Source organism: Dromaius novaehollandiae, chromosome 15 (assembly GCF_036370855.1).
Source record: "Dromaius novaehollandiae isolate bDroNov1 chromosome 15, bDroNov1.hap1, whole genome shotgun sequence".
NCBI lineage: Eukaryota > Metazoa > Chordata > Aves > Casuariiformes > Dromaiidae > Dromaius > Dromaius novaehollandiae.
In genome coordinates this window covers 22,872,722-22,894,212 of record NC_088112.1, presented here as the reverse complement: position 1 = coordinate 22,894,212, position 21,491 = coordinate 22,872,722, and the positions used below count along the sequence as shown (strand labels likewise).

At 42.9% G+C, this 21,491-nt stretch overlaps 1 protein-coding gene and 1 long non-coding RNA gene across 2 annotated transcripts in view; one reads left to right on the top strand and one right to left on the bottom strand.

Moving 5' to 3' along the window:
• Nucleotides 1-21,491, bottom strand: part of SH3RF2 (SH3 domain containing ring finger 2) — a 61,604-nt gene that overhangs the window by 15,627 nt on the left and 24,486 nt on the right. Inside the window, exons 4-7 of the mRNA XM_026118295.2 lie at nt 18,595-18,690; nt 16,281-16,607; nt 4,895-4,989; nt 2,456-2,626 (exon numbers count right to left, since the gene is read on the bottom strand). Coding sequence (XP_025974080.2) covers nt 2,456-2,626; nt 4,895-4,989; nt 16,281-16,607; nt 18,595-18,690 — 689 coding nt within the window. The remainder of the gene's footprint in view (nt 1-2,455; nt 2,627-4,894; nt 4,990-16,280; nt 16,608-18,594; nt 18,691-21,491) is intronic.
• Nucleotides 1,713-19,794, top strand: LOC112994127 (uncharacterized). The gene is made up of 5 exons (XR_003261868.2): nt 1,713-1,939; nt 2,025-5,270; nt 5,360-5,511; nt 6,751-6,857; nt 18,922-19,794. It is a non-coding gene; the product is annotated as an uncharacterized LOC112994127 (long non-coding RNA).

Here is a 21,491-nt window from a genome sequence, read left to right as displayed (position 1 = left end):
AGGGGTCATGTATATGCTTTCACCTAAATCTATTAAATTGCCAAAAAGGCCATCAATCTTCCTCATCAGGGTGCTGGCGAAATAACTCCAGATTCCTTGGGAGAGTGTGCCCTGATGAAGTCCCTTTACTAGTTCTGCAAAGGAAAAGAAAGGCATTCCTCTGGCTCTTCTCTTTACCTTTCTTGGAGGTAGAAGAATGATTTATGGTTTAATAACAGAGCAGTGATTCATCAAAGAACTGAGGCATCAATTTATTATGAAGAAATTTCCTAAGGACGATAGAAAAGCAGCTCCAAAATGAGTGCTTATGGTTGGAGCACTTTATGAGGCTATTTAGGGTGACTGAGCTGTACTTTTGGTTATTTGTTTGCTCTGTTTATTGGTGAGGTGGGGCCTTGGTGTTATCAGAAGCTATATCGTGAAGAAATGAGCCGGAGAGACAAAGACTAATCACCAGTGCTCTTGAATGCAGGGAGGGTGTGTGGAGGGCAATGCTGGAATTAAAACGGCAGTGGGACCTCCAGTCTGAAGTGAGTGGTTTGGCAGAAGAAAATATGAGTAGGGAAAGAGAGGTGAGGGGGAGAGGAAACCAAATATGGCAGGAGTATCTCAGAGTTTAAGGTATATTTTTGTTATGACACTAGAAGGCTTGCAAGAAGGCAAAGACTGAGTTTCCCTGGGTCTTCCCTTGGTGGTAGTTGGTTTTTATTTATTTTCCTATTAACCCCACTGAAAGAAAATATGGGAGAGGGAGCTGGCAAGATACCAGGTGCTATTTTTTCTACTGTACATGACACTTTGTTTAATCCTGAGTAGAAGCAAATGCAGCTAAGCTTTCCAGAGAAGGGAGAAAAGAAAGGATTCAGATGGTGACTTCTGGAGACAGTCCAATTTCCTTTTGGTGTATGCTATGGATAATACACAACGTACAGCCAAATGCTTCCAGCTGCAGGTAGGTAACCGACAGCTGAGAGGTCGGCCCCCTGTTACTCTGCTCACCTTTTAGGCAGGGCAATGTGCTTCACTGACCTGTTTTTAAACCTAAGCAGGGGAAGGGGGTATGCTGTGCTTTAGGCTTGGAAGCTTTTCTCAGCACTAGTGCGAGACTAGTCCCATGCTCGGATGTAGGGCTAGCTGAGGCTAGGACAACCTGCCGCTCAGTGTGGTGCAAGAGACTGATCCTCTTCCAAATCCAGTGTTAAGTGATGCGGGGGTGGCAGTAATTCCCCTTGGGAAGTGCTCGTGTCAGCGAAGCACCAAAAGTCAAACTGTTTGACATGCAGGCTGCATTTTCACAGCTGTAATTTCATCTCTGTTCCTTGAATCAGCCCAAACCATTTCTCTCGCACCTTGGTACTCACAACCTGAGCGCACTGAGTGACAAGCCTACCAGCTGTACTGGGAGGCAGCTGCGCTGCTTTGATGTGATATCCTCTGAAAGGCAGGTGGGTGCGTCTGGAAATTATCCCGTGGGTCTCAGCTGTTCCTCTGAGCAGAGCTCCCTGGTTGCCTTTACTGCAGTGCCCACCACTGCCTCTCTTGGATGGGGCCTGAGGAGCTCTGACAGTCACACTGAGTTTTCAGCTGTGGAAACTCTTCTTCAAATAATGAAATGATAATCCTGAAAGTGGCTTTTTGACTTATACTTCATTTCCATTTGCAGAAACAGAACACTACATTCCTAATCTATTCTCCTCATTTCTCTGCCTAAGCTGAGTGTATCTCAAGGGAACAAAGGACCCAAACATTTTTTCTTTCCTAAATTGTGTGTTTTCAATTACCATTCTATCTTGCTAATGCATATTTATTTAGTTAGATCAACAGTTTCCAATGTTTAAATGCCTGCTCTAAAGACAGAATTTTGAGTCTAAAAGAGCCTTCAACTTACAGCTTTCCTTCTGGAAGAAAAAAAGACTGGAGTAATCCAAAAGGCATAAAGGTGAGTCTGAGCACATACAAGCCCTGCTGTTTGTCCTGGCTCCCTGACTAACTAAACAACATGCGTTGCGTTATGTCACCTACAGGTTTCTACTTGAACTCCTGGGCTGAATTAAACAGTCCTGGAAGAAGCTTCTGATGTCTCTGACCTCCCAGTTTTAAAACAAGCAGATGAAGGTTGATGCTGCGCCGTTAATCTGTCTGTGTAATCTAGACCATGTGCCACCTCTGAGGGGAACAGTGGTGACTCCCTTGAGCTGCCTGACTTCTCTTTGCAACAGTACCCGGTTTTCTGGAGGGAGGTGCTCTTCCCCTGTAGTACATGCAGGCTAGTCAGTACATAAAAAGGAGTGAGAGCTGCAAGATGTCATCGCACCCAGATGAGGAATAAATAGCCATTGTTGACAGTCAAGAACCCGTTGTAGTGATCTCACCCCAGGGATGAGAAGACCCAACATCCTATGTGTAGCCCAGTCCCTTCTGCAAATGCTTTTGTTTCATGTAAGAAAAATCAGACCTGAAAAGGGGAGCAACGTAATTGCTAGGGAAGATCCCCACTCTTCCTGTGACAAGTGACATTCCCCGCAGCCAGCCATCGTGGTATTTCCCAAAGACACGGACCCCTTCTCCTTTCTGCAGCTCCAGTTCATCGGGTCCGTGAGCCATGTAGGAATGGAGGGCCACGCACCTGGAGAGGAGAGAGAGGGAGATGAAGGGAAGGGAACACGGGCTGTAGAGAAGTAACTGCCTTAATGCAAAATGGTTGAAACATATCCTGAAGTTCCTGGTTTTAATTGTGCTGAAGAACTGATGCTGCTGGCTTTGGGTGAGTGGCAGCTGTTTGCCTGAAGCCTCTTCAACCACTGCTTGCATCAAATATTTGGGCGCTGCTGTTATGGTGGAGAGAACTTGCGGGGAAGACACTGTCTATAACTTGAGGCCAAAGGGAATATGAATAAAAGAAAAGCCAACAGAAATGAAGAACAAAGCAGATCTTGTCAATGGTTTCTGTCCCAGAAGTGTCAGCCAAGAGCGACAAGCAAGGATTAGGGAGGAGAGAGTTGTTCTTGACTTTACATAGTGAGTACTGATTAAGGACTAACGTCCTAAGGCAAAGCAGCATAAAAGAGTGCAGTTAAGATGATCTGTCTGAGTGATAGTATCAAGAATACATTCTGCCTTTGAAGTACGTGGTGAGCAGGAGGCCTTGCGTCTGCTTGGCTGGAGAATCATCTGGAGGTGTTGAGAGGTGCGGGGAGGAGTATTCCTCATGCAGCAGCACAAAGCATCTCTGAAGAAGCACTAGTGTATTAACCCTGTCTTCCCTGCCTTCCTTGTTCCATGCCCACACACGGGCAGGCATCCATAGCAGTCTAAAAGAACATCCAGACTTTAGCCACTATCACTGGAGATCTTTAAGAATAAAGTAGATAAATAAGGAATGACTGAGATCTAGATGGTTCTGCTTTGGATTAGTGAGGAAATTGGACTAGAAAGATCACTTGAAATTCTGTCTAGACATCTCTGTCACTATTCTGAGATTTTGTCTAGGCAATGAGATTATTTGTTCTCCACAGTGAACCATACATGAGCATACAGCAAAACAAAAGGCATATTTCTCAAATTCTCCTGTTTGTTTTTGGATTTTATTACTACCTAGGGTCCTGGTGGCTTTAAAAAATTTTCATTTTTCTCCAGCGGAACACCTTTAATAAAATTGCATTGTTATTTTCCTTGGGGGATATGATCTGTTCCTAAATAGTAATGAGTTACAGATCCTACAGCAATTATCATTTCCTCTAAACCAGGTGGTATTAAAGAAGAGAACAAAAAAACAGACTCACAAGGACTATCCCATAAGTTTAAAAAAGGTTTTTTCTCACTGTCTATTGTTCATAACAATCACTTGAAAGTTTGACTTGAAAAGTCTTTCTTTATAGAAATGATTTTTCCTTTTATTTCTTGCAGAGACCAGGAAAGCTTCACTAGTTCATCTTTTCACACAGGATTCATCTTCAAGGAGAGCACATGCACATATTGGTTTGATATTGTAGGGCTGAAAAAGGAGCTGTACAACACAAGAAGCTGATTCTGTAAACACTGAAATACAGTCCTTATTCTGTCTCATTATTTCACTGTTTTAAGGTTTTAAGAGTTTTCTTGTCTTTTAGATTAGGTATGTGTGAGAGTCTTGGATAACCTATGCTTATGCATGAATATAGCAAATATTGTCGGGGCAATATAGACTTATAGATATTGCTCATGTATACTAATGTTTCCAAAGGGCTGGCTTGCTACTATGGAGGTGCTAATTACCATATAGGCAGCTTGTTGCTATTTTGTTATTACTGGGTAGCTTACTATAGTGCCAGGCTGGTGAGTTTTATCTAGAGGAAAAGAAATCACCAAGTATATTTGCAAATTTTAAGTCTACTTATTTGGGAAAGTTTTATCAGATTGGATCATACAAAACATTAGTGAGCTTTACTGTCTTAAAGTAAGTAGCTAGAGATATTTAAGGAGTAATTTTCTTCTTTATATTTAAAAAATTAAAATATGCTGCTGATGAATGGGCAGAACTAGATATCTAGAAATAAGTAAGTGAGGTAATAAGGTGCCAAGATGGTTCACGTGCTGAGAATATAATAATTGAAATAGATGAGCATAATAATTAGGGAATGGTCAGAATCTATCTTGAATGTTTCCAGTAGGGTACCTAAATTCCTCTATAGCCCTTGATTTCCCTAAAATTGATCTTTGAGTCATATTAAGTCTCTGTGATCTCTTGGTTAGAACAGCAAAGTATGAATGAACATAAGGAATCCTGCATTCTAATCTGGTTTTATCTTCTGACTCTGAAAACTCAGGCAGGTGTTCTGCCATGGTTAGATAAACCTCAGGAGAAGGTACTGAGAACTGCATGCCACCACCACCAAGTTTCAGTTTCCTTACGTACATATTAGCTGATATGTGATGCTGCAGATGGGGAAGAGTGACAATAGCTGCTGAATGCCCCAAAGATCCTGGTGCAGGATAGTAAGACGCACTGACCTACAGAAAAAAAAAAAAAAAGAAACAAAGAAAACAAAATATTAATTTGAATATAGACTTATTTTAGCCATTGGAACAGCAGCTAACTGTTTGACAGGCCTCACTAACACTTCAAAAAAGAGAGATCAGGCTTCTTAACAAGAGGATTTCTGTTGCTCTGTAGCTCTGATAAATACCAAGTAATGACAGATCTAGAGAGGACAACTGATTCAAATGTAACCCTGTTCAGTGGCAATTACTGGCTTCCCTTGACATCTTTCCAGTAGATTGCGTGGAATGAGGTGAGTATCTCAGTTCATTTTGTAGGAGATAAACGTCTACATTTCAGACCCCTGACTACATGACAATTAATGCTGTTCGTCATTCTCAGTCAGGTGCAGTTGCAGCAGTGAAGCTGCAGGCATAAAACAAATGAAAACTTAAGATACACCATCTCTGAGTCACAGAAATGCTGGTGGAAGGGATTTTTGCGGGTCATCTGGTTCAATCCCATGCTTGAAGCAGGACTATCATCGACACAAGGTCAGTTAAAGTGCCTTTGATTTATTTACAAAGACATTTCAGGGGAAAGAAGAATTTGGAGCATTTGGTGAAAAAGTTTAAAATGCAAAATGCAATGGCAGGAGGACACATGGTGGTCCTTGTACTTTAGCAGTGAGATGATTTCCTGGATAGAGTTTGGTAGGGCTGACTGTGCTCCTCCTGTTCTGTAAATAAATAATGAACTCAGATTTTCATATCATACTGAGCTCATTCATCAGTGGCTGATGTACTTGCACCCCGTACTTACAATACTAAAAATGAGGACTACTTCCACTGAGGACAGTAAAATAACACAGGTATCAAACAGACAAGTATCACTCCTGTATCCTTATAACAGAAACAAGTGGGCTTTGCCTGGGTTTGTAGTGCACTGCTCTTGGTGCAGTTTCATCTTCGATTCACTTCTGCTCGTGAGTGAGTTCTGCACTCAGAAGGGCTACGGCAGGACACGTCTGGGTGGGCAGTCTGCTGTCGCTGGGAAGATGCCAACCTGCAGGCTTATTAGGACAGCTAATCTCGTGTTTGAGGAGTTTTTCAGAACAATGATTAAACAGGATTAACTTAAATTAGCAGCCATGACTTTCAAATGTTAAATTTGAGCCCTAAATCTGCTAAATCTGTAATCATGGTTAGTCTTAAATATGAGATCCACTTGAGTGGGGAGACGCTCATTCATCTCTGTCCTTGTGTTCCGTGTTTTCCCACTCCTTTTTGGTCAGCTCTGAACAAGGCGAGTGCCTTTGATGCATTTACTATGTCTAATGGCCGCTTCAGGAATAAAAAGGGTTTTGTCAAAAACCAAATGTAAAATCCAGACCTGCTGACCAGTAGGAGACTCATGTCTGCCAGGTGAGAGGGACTTGTATGATCATTGTCATTTCACTTGCTGTTTATTTAGCTCCAGCTGGGTGTATGGGCATCGCATAAAACATAAATAATACAGTCCTTGCCCCAGTGATCTTTTAATAACTATTAAGGCTGTTTACCATGTCTGTGGCATCCTTCCTCCGAAGAGCTCCATAAACCTTTGCACATATACAACGCCAACCTTGCCAGGTAGAGGAAAACAACTGTCTGCTGTAAAATTTGTGGTACAAGAGCGTGGGAAGAGGAGTCTTTCATTTGCATAGGGTTTGAGGTAGCTGTTTCCCTACCATCATTTTGCATCTAAGGAGAGGTACCCATCAGCCTAATGCCCAGTTTGTCCTCCTCTCCTAGGAGTCTTTCATGTTTAAAGGAGGAACGAACCTCAGCATCGTTTCTGCTGTCGAAGTAATTTCTGGCAGCTGTGTATCGAACAAGGCCTCGCCACAGCTGCTGCTGAGGTAGGTTAAAGCTCTTGCTTCTGTTGCAAATAGGCTGAAAGTCGGAAGATAAATCTTTTAACCTCTGTGTAGTCCTGGCAGGATACCAGCACAGAGGGCAGTGCAGTGCGGCTGTTTCCCTGTTGCTTCACACTTCTCATCAGAAATTCTCTGTGCGGCATCATCAGCTTGTTCTGTTTTTTGAGGAGAGGTGTGTGCTGTCTGGCTTTCTCTGCCCGATATTCCCCTCTGACTTCCTTGCTGTTTACCCGTGACTTCAGAACTTGCCTAGTGGGTTTTTTCTTGTTCTTGTTTTGAGTTTTGTTTTAATTGTCCGTTGCGTTCACTGGACTCTGGCTTTGTGGCTCGTGCTCTCGGCGTGCGGAGGGAGGCCCTATGCTTCGGGCAGACCTCGTGTTCGTGACAGGCAGCTCTTCCCTCTCCCGTGGCGCTGAGGTGTGCAGAAGCTGTGCCTGCACCAGGCCACCGCGAAGAGGTGAGGCTTCTGTCCAAAGCGTGAAGGTCACTCAGGGGAAAGAGTTGGCTTTTAGCACCAGGACAGCTGGAGGCTCATTCCAGTCCCTGCTATTGAGAACTGCCTGAAGTTGCTCACTGTTTTCATCTCCCTACCTAGGCAGTCTAACAGGTCCTGCGAGGGATGGAGAGCGTGGGGTGCAGGGGGGCTGACCAGCGCGCTCAGCTGAGGCCCTTAGACTAGCACAGCACTCAGCAGCCCACACCTCTCCCCGTGCGACCCAGGCAGTAATTAGCAGGGGGAAAGGCAGAGAATTCCCACACATCCATTACCTTTAATGGCTGAACTTTGCACCCTCCCGCCAGCGCGCTGCAATAAAGACCTGGCGTTCTCTTCTCTGCCTTGGGTCCCTTGATGTTCTGATTTTAAAACTTACTCGGTTAGCAACACTGAAACCCTGTTGTGTTGTACACTTCGAGTGATTTTTAGCTGTTGAAGACAGATAGGTTGATACTGGTTTCTTTCGAAGTGAATGTCAGGATTTATTGACTGAGAAGCTACTGTTCAGCCTATTGGAGGAGGGCACGTGTCGCAATTCCTCCAAAGTCAGTGTGTACGTTACTGCATTCACCCTAGGTTTATTCATCAGAGATCTGGAAATTGGTCTTATTACCGCAGTGAGTTTCTTTACTTTAGCATGCTTTAGAAGGTGAATAAAGCGTAATGAATCCACACTGCTACAACCTTCCCTTCCTGTTAGCTTCTGAGATTTGTATGTGTTGGAGGAATTGTATGTGGTAGAAATTGCTTTAACTTTCCTTGGTTGCAGCTAGTTAAGGTGCTGCCGTTCATAGGTGTCATTGGCTCTGTTTGTCTCTGAGAAAACAAATGAGCAACCAGTTCATCATTTGATTATTTTCGGCTGTTCACAAACCAAACTTCTTTCTGCTGTGCCAGAGCTTTTCCTGCTTTCTCACCCATTTGTATGTCCTCACATTTTCAAGTTATTGATATACTTGGTGTTCAATTTTGAGCATTTAATTTCCAGCACTGTTCATGGGCAAAGCTCTCCCCAGAAAGGAATGAGGCACAAATACGGAGCATCTACAAACAAGAGAAACTTGGGACTATATTCACCACTGAGTTCATCCTTTGCAATTGTCTTTGCTAAAGCTGCACTGGTGCTTGATTGTAACTGAGACCACGTTTTGCTTTTTATTGCTCTTGGTATCAATGAAGGAATTAAATCTGACCACCTAAGAGAATTCAGTGTGGTGTGTGGGAAGTGAGGGGAAACTGGCAGTGAACTAGCTGCGGTTGGTGAGAACCGTAGGGGCGGTCATTGCTGTTTGGTCTCCTCCCGCACTGAGTTCTTCTGGAGACGAGCTTACTTGAAGTGGGGCTTGCACAAGTTACTGGAGGGCTTGAACACACCGTAGGCAGGGAACTCGGGCCCAGTTACTTTTTAATGGCCCGGGTTGGAATATCACCTCTGGGCCCCCGTCTGCCACAGGCTGCTTGTAAACCAGGCAGAGGAGGAGAAACCTGAGCACAAAGCTGGCTCAGTGCAGAAAAGATGAGCTTTGGACAAGGTCCATCAACTCAAGAGATTTTGTCACTCGTTTTCCTTATCAGTAACAGTCTTGGTGCCAGTTCATCCTGCAAAATCAGCCTGTACTCTACTAGCTACTAGCAGATAACGGCTGTCACTTGCTTGCTTTGAGAGAAAACATTTGTTGAGCCTCATGGCTAATTTATCTAGGCCAGCAAAGAAGGGCAGGCACCTGCAGGCTGAAGTCTCTCGCATACCTGTGAACTCCTCTAGGAAAGGGGTTTAGAGAGATGGTGTGAGCCAAAGAATAGAGAAAAATGCTCATGGCTAGTGAGAGGGCTGTGATTAGTCATTTCATTAGTTCAGCAGTTTATTTCAAGGCCTTAAACTTAGGCAAATAGGATGACCTCTGGAGCTAGTAAACTCTGCAGCTTCGTGTCCAGCGTACTTCGCGTGCTGGAGGGAGGGTGGGAACCTCCCAGATGCAGAGAATGAGACATGGAGATTTTTTCATTTGATTTCCAGTGCAAAGTCAGTTACCATTTCGTAGCTGTTCTATTGACTGATTGGTACCAGAGCTATTAGAGATGGATGTTTCCTTTTCCAGAAACATACAGAGATTAAAAAACCTTAAGTATACTAGCCAACTATACAAAATACTTTGATTAAGAAATGCTACTGCAGTGCTCAATGGAAGATATAGGTCTAAGCGTCTTCTCCTCTCACTTTTCCTCTCTGCCTGGGCTACGTCTCCTGGAACGTGTGTTGGCCTCTTCCCTCTTGGTGAGGAGACTTGCGTCGTGGGAAGGTTATCTGGCTAGGAAATTCCTGCCACACCAAAGAGTGGAGGCACTGGGCTATATCCTGCTGGGAGCTGTATGACAGCATGTTTTAATGGAAATATTTTGCTTGTTGGCTGCAAACTGCTTTAGCAATTGGGGTGCAAGGTCTTTCAATGACAACTGAAAATTTTCTAGGGAAGGCAGACCCTTCCCTTTCACTTGAAAGTCCAATTCTGTCAAATAGCAAAAGCAAAACAGTTTAATCTGGATTTTTTTTCACCAGCCTTGGCTGCCTCCTTGTTCACTCTTTCAGCAGTGAGGCAGGGGATTAAATGAAACAAGGACAATGAAATCTCTTTCCTCCAGAGGTGGTCCCTCCGGGCAGAGGGCTGAAGCACGTGATAGTAATATCCTGCACTTCCGTAATGCCTTGCTTTGGAGGATCTCCAAGTGCTTTACAAACACTAAGAGATTAGTGAAGTCTCAGAAAACCCTCAGAAGCAAGGAGGTTTTGTTATCTTTCTTTCACAGATGGGAAGGCTGAGGTCTATTGCACAAGATGGAAGAAGCAGCGTTGCCACACCTGGCACTGCACCAGCTCGGGGAATTGGGATCTGTGTCCTCTTGGGTTATTGATCTACTGCCTTTCACAGCCAAAATTTGTTTCTGAAAGAACTGTGAAAACAAGCAGTGCAGTTGAGCCCTGCACAGGAAGGTCTATCTTACTGGGCGTGCTGGTCTGTGCCATCGGTGTGTGTTCCTTACGTGCCTTCCAGTTTCTACCCATGAACTTTGCTTTTTTGTTGTTGTTGTCTTTATGCTTACAACACAGCCAGTCTGGGTCACAGGTTCTGGTGGCAGGTTGTCATGAGGGAATGGAGTAAGCAGTGTATTGGCCCGTCTTCACAGACTGGACCCAAGGGTTTGAAGGAAAGGATGGCGCTGCTCAATTTGGCATTTTCATGATACTCTGCTCTGCTGATTTATCCCTTCTGAAGCATAAAAGTGTGTCCTGGGGAGAAACTGATGTGAGCAATCAGTTCGTCCACATTTGAAATTTAGCCCTACATAAGCTGAAGGGCATTAGCTGTATCGCACCATTGGAGAAGTGCAGCTGTTTTTGGGAGGTGAAAACAAGGTTCCCAGCAGAACTCATTCAGTGGAGAGTCCCTGGGAAATCCTAGGCCAGCGGAAAGTTAGCAGGCTGGAATTTGGCTAGCAGTTGTGCTCTCCAGTAAAGACCACAGGATCTTTAATGATGCAGGTAGTCAGAGCTTTCATCTCTTATTCATTTCAAACCTAATTTCTAGTGGTCATGTCTTTAATACAGTGCTGGGGCATTTTCTTAGCATGGATCTTGGAGAAAAAAGTGACTCACCAGCTCTGTTTCTCTGCAGTGAATTTAGTTAATTAAAGTATAGCCTCTGTTTCTGGATGTGGAATGGCAGCTAAGCGTCAAACCATCTTTGCATTTCTTGTTTTCTAGTCCTGGTGGGGATCAGACATGCCTTTCATATAAATGAAGCTCATTGGAAATTATCATTCTGTTTAATTAATTTTGATAATCAACAGCATTGAAATTTGGGGGTTCTTTTCCTGTACTGGAGCAAAATTAAAGCCTTTTGCTAGTATTCATGATGGAACTGTCACTTCTGGTTGGGGAGGTTAATTTTTTTGATCTGTCTTCATTCCTACTTGGCACATAAGCAGCAATCCCTTCAGAGCCTGTGTCAAAACTGCTTTTGTATTTTCAACAGAAAATATTTCATTGAATGTTTTCTAGCTTCATAAGTATGAAGGCAACTTCAGCATTTAGTTTTGCTGCATCTCCTACAAGTACCATGCAAGCCTTGGAAAGTACAAAATTTTGTCTTCTGTCTCTTAACACCTTTTGTTACTCCATCTCCCCATCCAGTTTGTCCCTAACATGTTTTCTAGCTTGGCTTCTTCTAGAGCTCTTACTTCTCCCTGCTGAAGCAGGGGAATTCCTTGGCAAGAGTGTTCATGAGATGATTTGTGGGTTAGGGATATTTTCCCCTTTCCATTGCAAAGGCAGAAAATGTTCTAGGTGCTATTGAAAGTCCTTCATGTTCCAGATAATTTTATCATACAAGAAAACCCAAATGTACTTGATGGTGGGTGTCAGGTTTATTGGCTCACTTTAATGAGTAGTAAAGGGTAGCAGCAGCTTCTAGTCAAATGTTTCCTGACTCAAGTACTACTAGGCCCACAGCAATAAGCTTAGTTGTGGCTGGGAAATGAGCTCAGCAGTTTGACAAGAGATTCCTGTAGCTTCATGTATTTTCTCTTGAAAGCAGAGAGGAAAGGTTCGGATTAGCAGTGCAGCGTTCTCCCTCTCCCCTGCAGCTTGCTCGATTGCACAACGTAGCACACGCACAGACGGGGTGAGCCACAAGCCCTGCAAACTGGTTTTAGCTCCACTGTGGTGCAATGTGAAAAGGAAGGAAGAGTGTTTAATGTGCCAGCCCTTAGAGAGGCGGTAGGAGGGCCTGTAGGACTGCCAGCCTCTCCCAGGTTATTCCCTTTTATGGCCTGAAATGAGTCTGACTCGATCCTCATCGGTGGAAATGCCATGCAGTAAGATACATAATGTTCGGGAAACTCCAGACGTACCTGGCACAGCTTTTTTAACCTTCATTTCTTTTTGCTGATATAACCTGTGCTTTCTCCCGCCCTGTGCCAGCCTCCCTGGGGATGTGAGCACAGGGCTCTTCAAGATGCTGACACTCTTCTTTGTCTCCCAGGAACACAGGTGACCTCATAGCTTAGAGCAAGTGTCACATAACTAGAGACTCCTGGAAAACTCCCACTTTTACGTGGGGAGAAAAAGCCCTAAATGCCTGGAATTAAGGGATGGACACTTCCGTTCAAAATGCCTTTTTTTTTTTTTTTTTTTTTTTTTAAGCTAGTAGATCTAAATCTATATTCAATATCTGTCTGGAAGCATGTCCTTGCAGAGGAGATGGACTGAAAGGCTCAAATGGTAATAGGGTCACTTGTTTTTCAGTTTCAGATTCTGCGCCATCCCCAAATGACCACAGATGCTAAGACTCTCCCTTCTGCGATCCTAGGCCTTGCTTTTTTCAAACCTGATTGCAGCATTACTTCTTTCCTTCCAATTAGTCTTATAAGGCCTTAAATCCTTATCTCACAGGGGGTATGAAACGAGGTCATTGCCTGAAAGGACAAAATTCCCGGTCAGGCACACTTAGGACGGTGTGTACCAACGGAGCAAGCACGTGCCGGCGAGGGGAGGTGCGAGCAACAGGGCTCAGGGATGCTGCTGACGAGGGCAGTTTCCCTCTCAGAGGGAAAAAAGCTCTGGGGTTTGGGTGTGGAGCCTGGGGGCTGTGGCTGCTCTCGGACTTTGTTGGGTTTCACATGGAAGCACCAGATAGGAGAACATGGACTTTCCCTCGCTCCCAGGGTGGGCGGATGCTGCGGTGTGCATTCCTCCTGCCAGTGATTCACCCGCTAACCGCAAGAGCAGAGCCTCTAAGTCTTCACCCAGTGCTCCTCATTCTTATGCAAATACTCGTTCCCTTCCAGCACTGTACCTCCTTTTGTATGGCAAAAAGGCATGGCATCAGCACTCCCTTCAAGAGGGCTTGGCAAGGCAAGTATTTTCCAGCCTCCTGTGGGTGGATTTTTCCCCCTTTCAAAAGCTGCTGCGTATAGCTAAGCCCTTCTTCAGCTAAAACTATCCAACCTTATACGTTGTCTCATGGGACAGCTTCCATTTAACAACCAGTGAAATCCTTACCTGCTTTACTCTCAAAAATTACTCAGTCTTGCCTGCTAGGTTTTGGAAAACCATTCTGAGACACTGTGCTGTTTGCAGGTTGCTCTCGGATGGATCACGAGCAAGGATCCATATTCGTTACTCAGAGTTATGAGTGCAGACTTGACACCTGGATGAACTGCGCTGAGGATTACAACCAGGAGTTGAAAGGGCTGAGCTGGAGGCTCGCTCCATCTGGTGCACCGTATTTGTGACCACCCACAAAGATCTAGGCTGCTCAACTTCTGAAAGCTTAGTAGAGGCACAAAAATGCACAGAAGTAATTAAGGGTGCAGCTCAATCTGTGTAACTCTTTCATTTATATCATTGCTAATAACAAAAAAAAACCCAAAACAGTTTGATGCTCAGACTCCAAGGCTGAACTTTCAGCGTTGGCATTAGGTGCTCAGCTGTTCGTTTTTTCCAACTGTTTTCTATCTTATCTGGAGTAGTTTAAATCCAAGAAACAGATCTTTTCCCCTCCAGATGATGTCATGTATATAAAATTGTCATGATACCTTGCTTTTGGAGATGCACTACCATTTTTTCAGAAGTCTGTTACTATCAGGGAAAAATTTTCACAAGAAGTTGGCAAGCTCTGGATAAAATAACTTGTGGAATTAACATCAGCTCTTGTCTCTCCCATTGTTTTATAATTATTCTTTATTTGTTATTCTCTATTCTTAACCTTGGATTTTTGTTCTGATCGTGACCGTTCCCTTATTAACAAATTGCCCACTGTAGCTTTCAATCTGTTTAATTTTAGAAATATTAGAAAACAATATTAAAAAACAACACTGTCTAACCTGGCAGCTTGTGTCTAGACTTGCATAAGAATCTCAAACTTGCAGGTCAGTCAAATACAGCAACCCAAATCCAGATATGAAAAAGAGAAAAACTGCAACCTGTGTGGCCACAAGAAGAACAAATATACCCTTCTGTAAATCTCCAGGAGAAAAAAAAATCATATAGTAAAAAGGAAATTCAGAACTGTTTTAAAGCAAGAAGTTAACATTTTCACTCTATTGCTTATGCTGTTGACAATAGTTCACACTGAGCTGTTTTTGGTAAAATGATATTGGGTTCATAAGACATGATACAATTTCAATTGAATTATAGTTCTGCTGTAAGGCTTCATTTCCTCTCACATAAAACAGGATCTAACATCCAAGGCTCTTTGTAGGCTATTGCTAAGTATAAAATGCCTGCTGGGTTTTATTGCATAGAGACTGAACTACTAGGGGCTGGCTTATTGCTTTATAAAGCGTTTAAAGCAACCTTGAATATGACAGATGTCATATAAATCTAAACAGAAGCTTTTTTCTCCCATTTCAAATGATCTGCAAAGATTCTATATTGAGATCTTAGGTCAGAGTGTGAAGAAGGAATGAGACTTTTTCTCCTAAAATAAGGAGAGAATATAGTCCAAAGGTTAGTCTAGCTTTATTATCTCAGCCCCAAATTCAGCCCCTCTCAGCATAGTCTTAGGTTTAGCTCATAGACAGGCCAGGACTCCGTGGTAATTACTCTCTCATGGTAGAAACCATTCATCTGGAAGTGGATAGGTGCAAGTAGCAGACTGATACAGGCATTCAGGGTCTTTGCCCTATGCTATAAGGGACCCTGGTTAGAGGAAGCAGGAGGCTAGATAATTATTTCAGCAGGTATTATAGCACTGCTGAACACACCTTTGCTTTTTGTGAGGAAGCCTGTTCTGTAGATGGTTTGGCTTTGGAGAAAACATAGTGGATTAGAATGTAGTAGTGAAGCTCCATGCTTCTGGACAGGATTTCCCATGCTGAAGTATCTGCATATGCCCTGCAAACCAGCTGTGAAGCAAGCCCCTAGCACGTTGGGTTTAGTGCATGGGTACCGAGCAGCTGTGCAGTGCACGTCCGGGAGATCTTGTGTGCTCCACGTGCCTAAGCCCTGTGGTACGTGCGCTGCAGAGCTGGTTGGTGCGTGTGCGGTGGGTAGCTTGCAGCAGACTAGTTGCAGAAGGCACTTTGGTTTGGCTGCTGAATGTGCAGGAATCCTATGTAAGTGTTCAAAGTCCTCAGGTTCCACCTGTACAAAATTACCAGGTAGAACTAAGGTTGTGCATAGGGATATCAAAACACGTGATATCCTTCAGAGATTTGGGTTTTAATCAATAGTTTTTGAGGTTGGGGGGCTCCTTGTGTACTTAGCTTACCAACAAAATTGAAATGCAATAGAAAAGAGCAGGTTTCTACTTTTCCTTAAGCAGTGTCAGATGAAAAGGCCATTAAAATAATCACTGGCAGTACAGACCCACTCAGTACGTTTCTAAAACATAAAATATTTTATTTTGTAAGTTAAGCTGTCCAATTTCTCATTTTCCTACAATGGTAAGCTGCAAGGATAGAAAAAAATCAGAATGGGAATGTGTTTTATCCAAGTTTAGTCACTTTGATAACTTAATCTTTCTTTTTATGAATTCCCTTGGGTCTCTGAACTCTGAAGTCGCACCTTTCCAGTTCAAAAGGAGGGGGAAAAGTATGGACTTCAGAGGAGACATATTGCATTATAGATGCTGTTACCAGGGAAATTTTGTCATCTTTCTTTTTTCTAAACAATATGCGAGTCTTAAGTTAATAAAGGATCCAAGTTCGGTTAAGCTTTGGCATACTGTTTATATCACCACCAATAGAAATCCTTAAATGCCAGACTTAATCCTTCCTAAAAGAGCTGTTTTATTGTTTGTTTGTGCTTTAGCTCTTTGAATTTCTATCTGCGCAGCAAGCATTTCTACCTAGAATTTACATTTCGGCATAGTACTGTTCCTATAGTGTTCATACCGCTGCTGTCTTACCTGGACAGGTGTGCCATAAGGAAATTCCCCTTTCTCACTGCTCTGGGTTGCCACCGTGGGGTTACTGGAGCTGATGAGCACAGGAGAGCTGATCTCCAAGGTCTGCCGGTCGGCGGGTGAATGGACCATCCTGTTGAGAGTGTTTAAGGCAGTTGTGATTGAGAATTGTCTCAGGCTCTTCCTTCTCGAGTCTGATACCTTGTGGAAAGCTGGTGAATCTGTGCCTCTTGATTTGGGAGACACCATTCTTAAAGGTGATGCACATTTAAACTGAGAGGACTGGTGGCTTTTGGTTGTCTGTAGGAGTTGCCTTGCGGTAGTGTTTGGCTGGAACAGAAAGAAAAAAAATTAATGATGCTATTTCAGAAGTTACACTTTTCACAGATTCAGCCCAGTGACTGCTCTTTTTTTATTCCCGTGTTTTCCCGTCTAGAAGCGCAGTTGTGTTCAGATTTGAGATGACATCATAGGTGATCTTTAAAAATTTGTGGCTCTTTTTTATGTTACTCTTATGTTTTCTGTGACAAATCTCAAATGCAAAATTACTGATACAAACCTGACAGCCAAATTAAAATTGGTTTGAAAAATTTGTTGCTTAGACAACATTACTGAGGCTTGAATGTCTTCTCCCCATCCCTGCCCCCCTCAGTCCTCCCCACTGCTTTACAGAAAGCTTCATTTTTTATGAAAACCTTTGACTTACAGAGGCATTAGAGGAGATGGCTGACTCTCCAGCAGTGTTATAAGAAACTTAACTCTAAATTAGAAGAGACATCTGGGCACATCTTCCTCTTCCATTTTGTGGTAGCAAGTTTGGGTGTATTTCACAACAGGATATTAAACCTCTACAGCCGTCTTTTAGGTGTTAGTTTAGAGAAGCCCTCCCTGATAGTGGATGGTTTGTGAGCAGAATTAGATCCATCCAATTACATCTCTCTAGGCCAAGACATACCTAGTTTGATCCTGTTTCTATTGAAAAGAACAGCTTTTTTTAACCATTGGTTTTAATGAGAGAAGAGTCAGGTCCTGAATTTGCATAGAGGCAACATTTAAACAGCATTTCTTGGAAACTGCTGATCACTACAGTATTAATAGCAAAGGGCATGTGGTGACAATGTTTTTTTTACCACGATGACTGCCAAAGGAATTAATCATGATTTACTGCTGACATTAACGAATTGCAAAACTTTAAGATTCTCACCCACTCATGTGAAGCAATATGCCTGGCTCCTGGGATGAACGAGAATTAGTCTAACACAGAATAGGTAGTTGTCTCAAGCATTATCATTTTAAAGCATGGATTGTTTTCAAGTTTCCCTCCTCCTCACTTCTTAAATCAAGGTTTAAAAACCATAGTGTGCGCATGTATACACATATGAAGCGGTAATATTGTCATTCCTGTGTGTAATTAAACCTGAGCCTAAACCAGAACCATTTTTTGCCTTCACTCAGCACCATGGGCCTGGATAAAATGGGGCACAAATTCAAGTGTCAAAGCCAAGAAGAGTCTTCTATCTGCCAAACTAGACCTACCTTTGCCCTCTTCATAATTTATTTCCAATTCCTTGGTGGCTTTATATGGTCCTAGTTAACTTATTTCTGTTAAAGCCAGATTTAAGTAAGTAATTACTGAATTAAAATGATTTCATTAAATGAAAAGACATTTTACAAAATATATAAGAACTTCAAATAAGACGTTTTACTAGTGTCCTTTTATAAAATAGTCACGAGGAAGTGCTTGCAGTAATTATGATTAAAATTAATTTTATTTCTAGGAATTCTTGTTGGTGCCATTTACGCCCTGCAACTCAAGCTTAACTGTAGGAATACAATTAATGTCTAGACCAGTGTTAATAATGAAAAAAATTGTTAGAGCAGGTGGCTTAAAGGGTTCTGGAGACTGACGTGGCCATGAACGCCACCTCTGACGCTCCGGTTTGGCTTGGGCAGAGAGAGGCTGCTTGTAAGTTGAGGCCCTTGTGATCCGAAGTCTGTTGGTTGGACTTATGATATGTATCCTCAATGAAACATAGTTATTATACATAATTATAGCAGAACTAATTATAAATATTATTTTGATATTCTGCCAGAAATTTTCTGGGTGTTTTTGTACCCCGATTCTGTCCATATTCTGATGGTCTCATTTCAGTGAGGGAGAGGGAAAGCTGTTCTTGCTTCTTAAAACTGAGAGACAGCCAGCGAGTTGTAACGGGCCCCATGGAGAGTGGCTTTAACCCCAGGGGGTACAGACACAGGGCTGTCTGCTCAGTTTTGTGACGGATCGAATACATGGCTGAGAACAGACTGTACCTACCTCCACAAACAAGATGGGGAAGATCCCTACTTTGTCGCCTAACTTGCCCTCTGCCCAGTTTTCATCAACTCTGCTGATGACTGTGATGATATCACCCTGAAAGGCAGGAGTACATTGTTACCAGCCGTCTCTTGTGGGAGAGGTGGATAGTAGGTGTGAAGATGGGTTCGCCCTGTAATTTCACAAAGCAACCTTGTTAAATAGCCTCAGTGGTGTGTCCCCTATGAAGTCCTCTGTTCAGCAAAGCTTTTGGTATGTATGTATTCTGGAACACAGGCTTGTCTGTCCTTATTCAGCACCATGCTTAAACATGTTTTTAATTTAAAGGTGCAAGCCTGGCTGAATCAGGACCATGGACATGAATCTGATGCAAAATGCATGAAAAGCACATGAGCTTTTAACTTGTTTGAAGGCTTTCATCATGTGGAGATTCTTCTACACTCACCATGCACAGAACTAATAATGAAAATGGCATTTTTCCTGTGTACCAAGGAGAAAAACTATGCAAGTGTCTAGGTGAGTGGTGTCATGCTGCCAGGAAACTCGGATCACTTTTAGGAGTTGAAAAATCCTGATATTATTGAAGTGGAAATAGTTGAAATGCTCCACAGGAAAAAAAGCTAGTTTGTACTGACAGATAGCTAAATCTCTTTGGAAAGACCTACACCCTGAGCAACCCAGCAAAAATTAAATCCTGATAATTTTTAATATATTTTAATTTCATCTTTTTAAGGATATCTGCCAGGGTGTGTGTATTGGAGGGAGTAAAGAATTTTACAGGAACAAATTTATGTTTTTCTCTCCTTTGAACTAATACACAAAGTTCGGGGCTAATATTTTATTGACTCCAAGGTTCCAGGTGGCACAGGAGGCTGGCTTCTGCTGGCCAAAATGTTTGCTTTTGCACAGAATACGTGCACAAAACTTCCGTTTGGATTGGTGGGAGTTTGTATTCATCTTGCAGTGAGGTAAATGGCTCTTGATGTTCAGAGAGGCAAATCAAGGCTATCTGCTGGCTACTTCCTTGAATAATAAGAGATCGCTACTTGATAGTGTGCTAGAATCACTGCATAAATTTCCAGGCAGGTTTGTTGCCAAATGACTGTCAGATTACCCCAGAGGTAGGGCAAGGGTATGTGAAGATGGGGCAAACAGCAGGATGTTAAACAGAAAGATAGAGGTATCTTGTCCAGAAGCTTTGGAGGTGGGTTTTTTGGTTGTTTTTTTTGTGGTTTTTTTTTTGTTTGTTTTTGGGTTTTTTTGTTTTTTTAAACAGCCAGTTCAGAAGCCAGCTCTTACTTTTGAAAAACTAATCAAGCTGCCTCCAGCAGAACTTTGGTCTAAAGCCAGGCTGTGTTTCACCGTGGACAAATGCAAGTCTCGCATCACCCATCCAAGGCTCCAGCATGCCTGTGTTAAGGTTCTCCTATCTGCTAGGGCTCCAGGAAGCATAGATTATTTCTTTAAGATGGCTTGCAGAGAGGAGGGATTCCCTAGTCACCCCCTGCAGCTGGCCAGTTATCCAGGAGTACTGTGCTCAGCTGGAGGAAGATGCAGTGTTGGCCCTGGCATTTCCTCGAGGTTATTGCAGAAGGAAGCTACCGAAGTAACTGCTCCAATCTTTCAACACTTCATACAGCAACTGATTGGTGTTGCAAAGCATGGGTATAGGAGGATGTTCTTGCCTCTTTGAAGAAGCATCTGTTTGTTTTAGATGTGTGCTAACTCTCCATGTGTGAACTTTGCTGTGGGAGTGGAGATGAGCACAGCCTCCTAAAGCAAATAAACAGAATGAGTAAGCAGTGAAACAAAGACAAAGTGAAAAAGAAAAAACAAATCCAGACAGGAGAAAACTGAGGAAGGTGCCTCCCCTTCATAAGTAAATCATAATGACAAAGAAAGGGTTGCTGGCTCTCCAGGTTCTGTGTGTCTGCACTAGCAAGGAGAAAACCCATATTTTATAGTGCTGCTGGTGATGTGTGATGCTTATCTGAGACCTGTTTTTTCTATTTTGGTTCCTCCCCTTCTTAGTCAGAAACCACAGCTGGCTCTTGGCTATTTGATTTTTCTTGTCCCCTGACCACCCCACATTCAGCTCTTGGCTCCTTGGAGACACCTGGCCTGGCCTCCCTCTCAGGCCTCTTTCCATCAATGAGAGCTAGAAGAACATCAGAGCTGTGCTGCCAGCTGGGAAGAAGAAGAGGTGACTTTTCTGTTAGGAGACTGATGCCCGTAGGCACTGCTTTCTCTGTTTTGCTCTGCTCCATTGTTTTGATACTGTAGGGAGAGCAGACTTTGGGAGCTGCAGTTACTCAGGAAAATTGTGTACTCATAACAGATGATAAATGAAAGCTCTGTAACCTTTGGGGAATAAAAAGATGCAGCAAAAGTTCAGGTATTACTCTGTGAATGTATGCTTCTAATAGATTTGCTGAATATGTTCAAGGTGTGTAAACAATATATCCCTAGACTCGGAAGCAATTTTCTTTACTATGTCATTAAGCATCTTTTAAAGATACCACTGGAGTGTTTTGGTACCGAAGGTAGACTGCAACTATCAACCATTCCTGACTGATTAGAGAAGCCTTGTAGAGAAGCTGAAACAAGGGACTGAAATTGCTACTCATGGATTGTGCTTGCATCCCTCTCAAGATGCTCCTCATTTTATAAATATCAGTGTGTCCTCAGGGAAGTTACGTGTGAGATTTTTTCAGCCACTGACATCAGTGTCTGATATACGAGTGGGGCTTGGTAACCTTACTGGTTTTGTAGAGAGCTTTAGGATTTTAAAAAGAAGGATACTATGGAGCTGTAAAGTTGTAGGATATGACACAGTCTAAAGTGAAAAAACCGCCCAACCCATACTACCCAGCCGCTGGCTGCTGAAAGGGTGATGT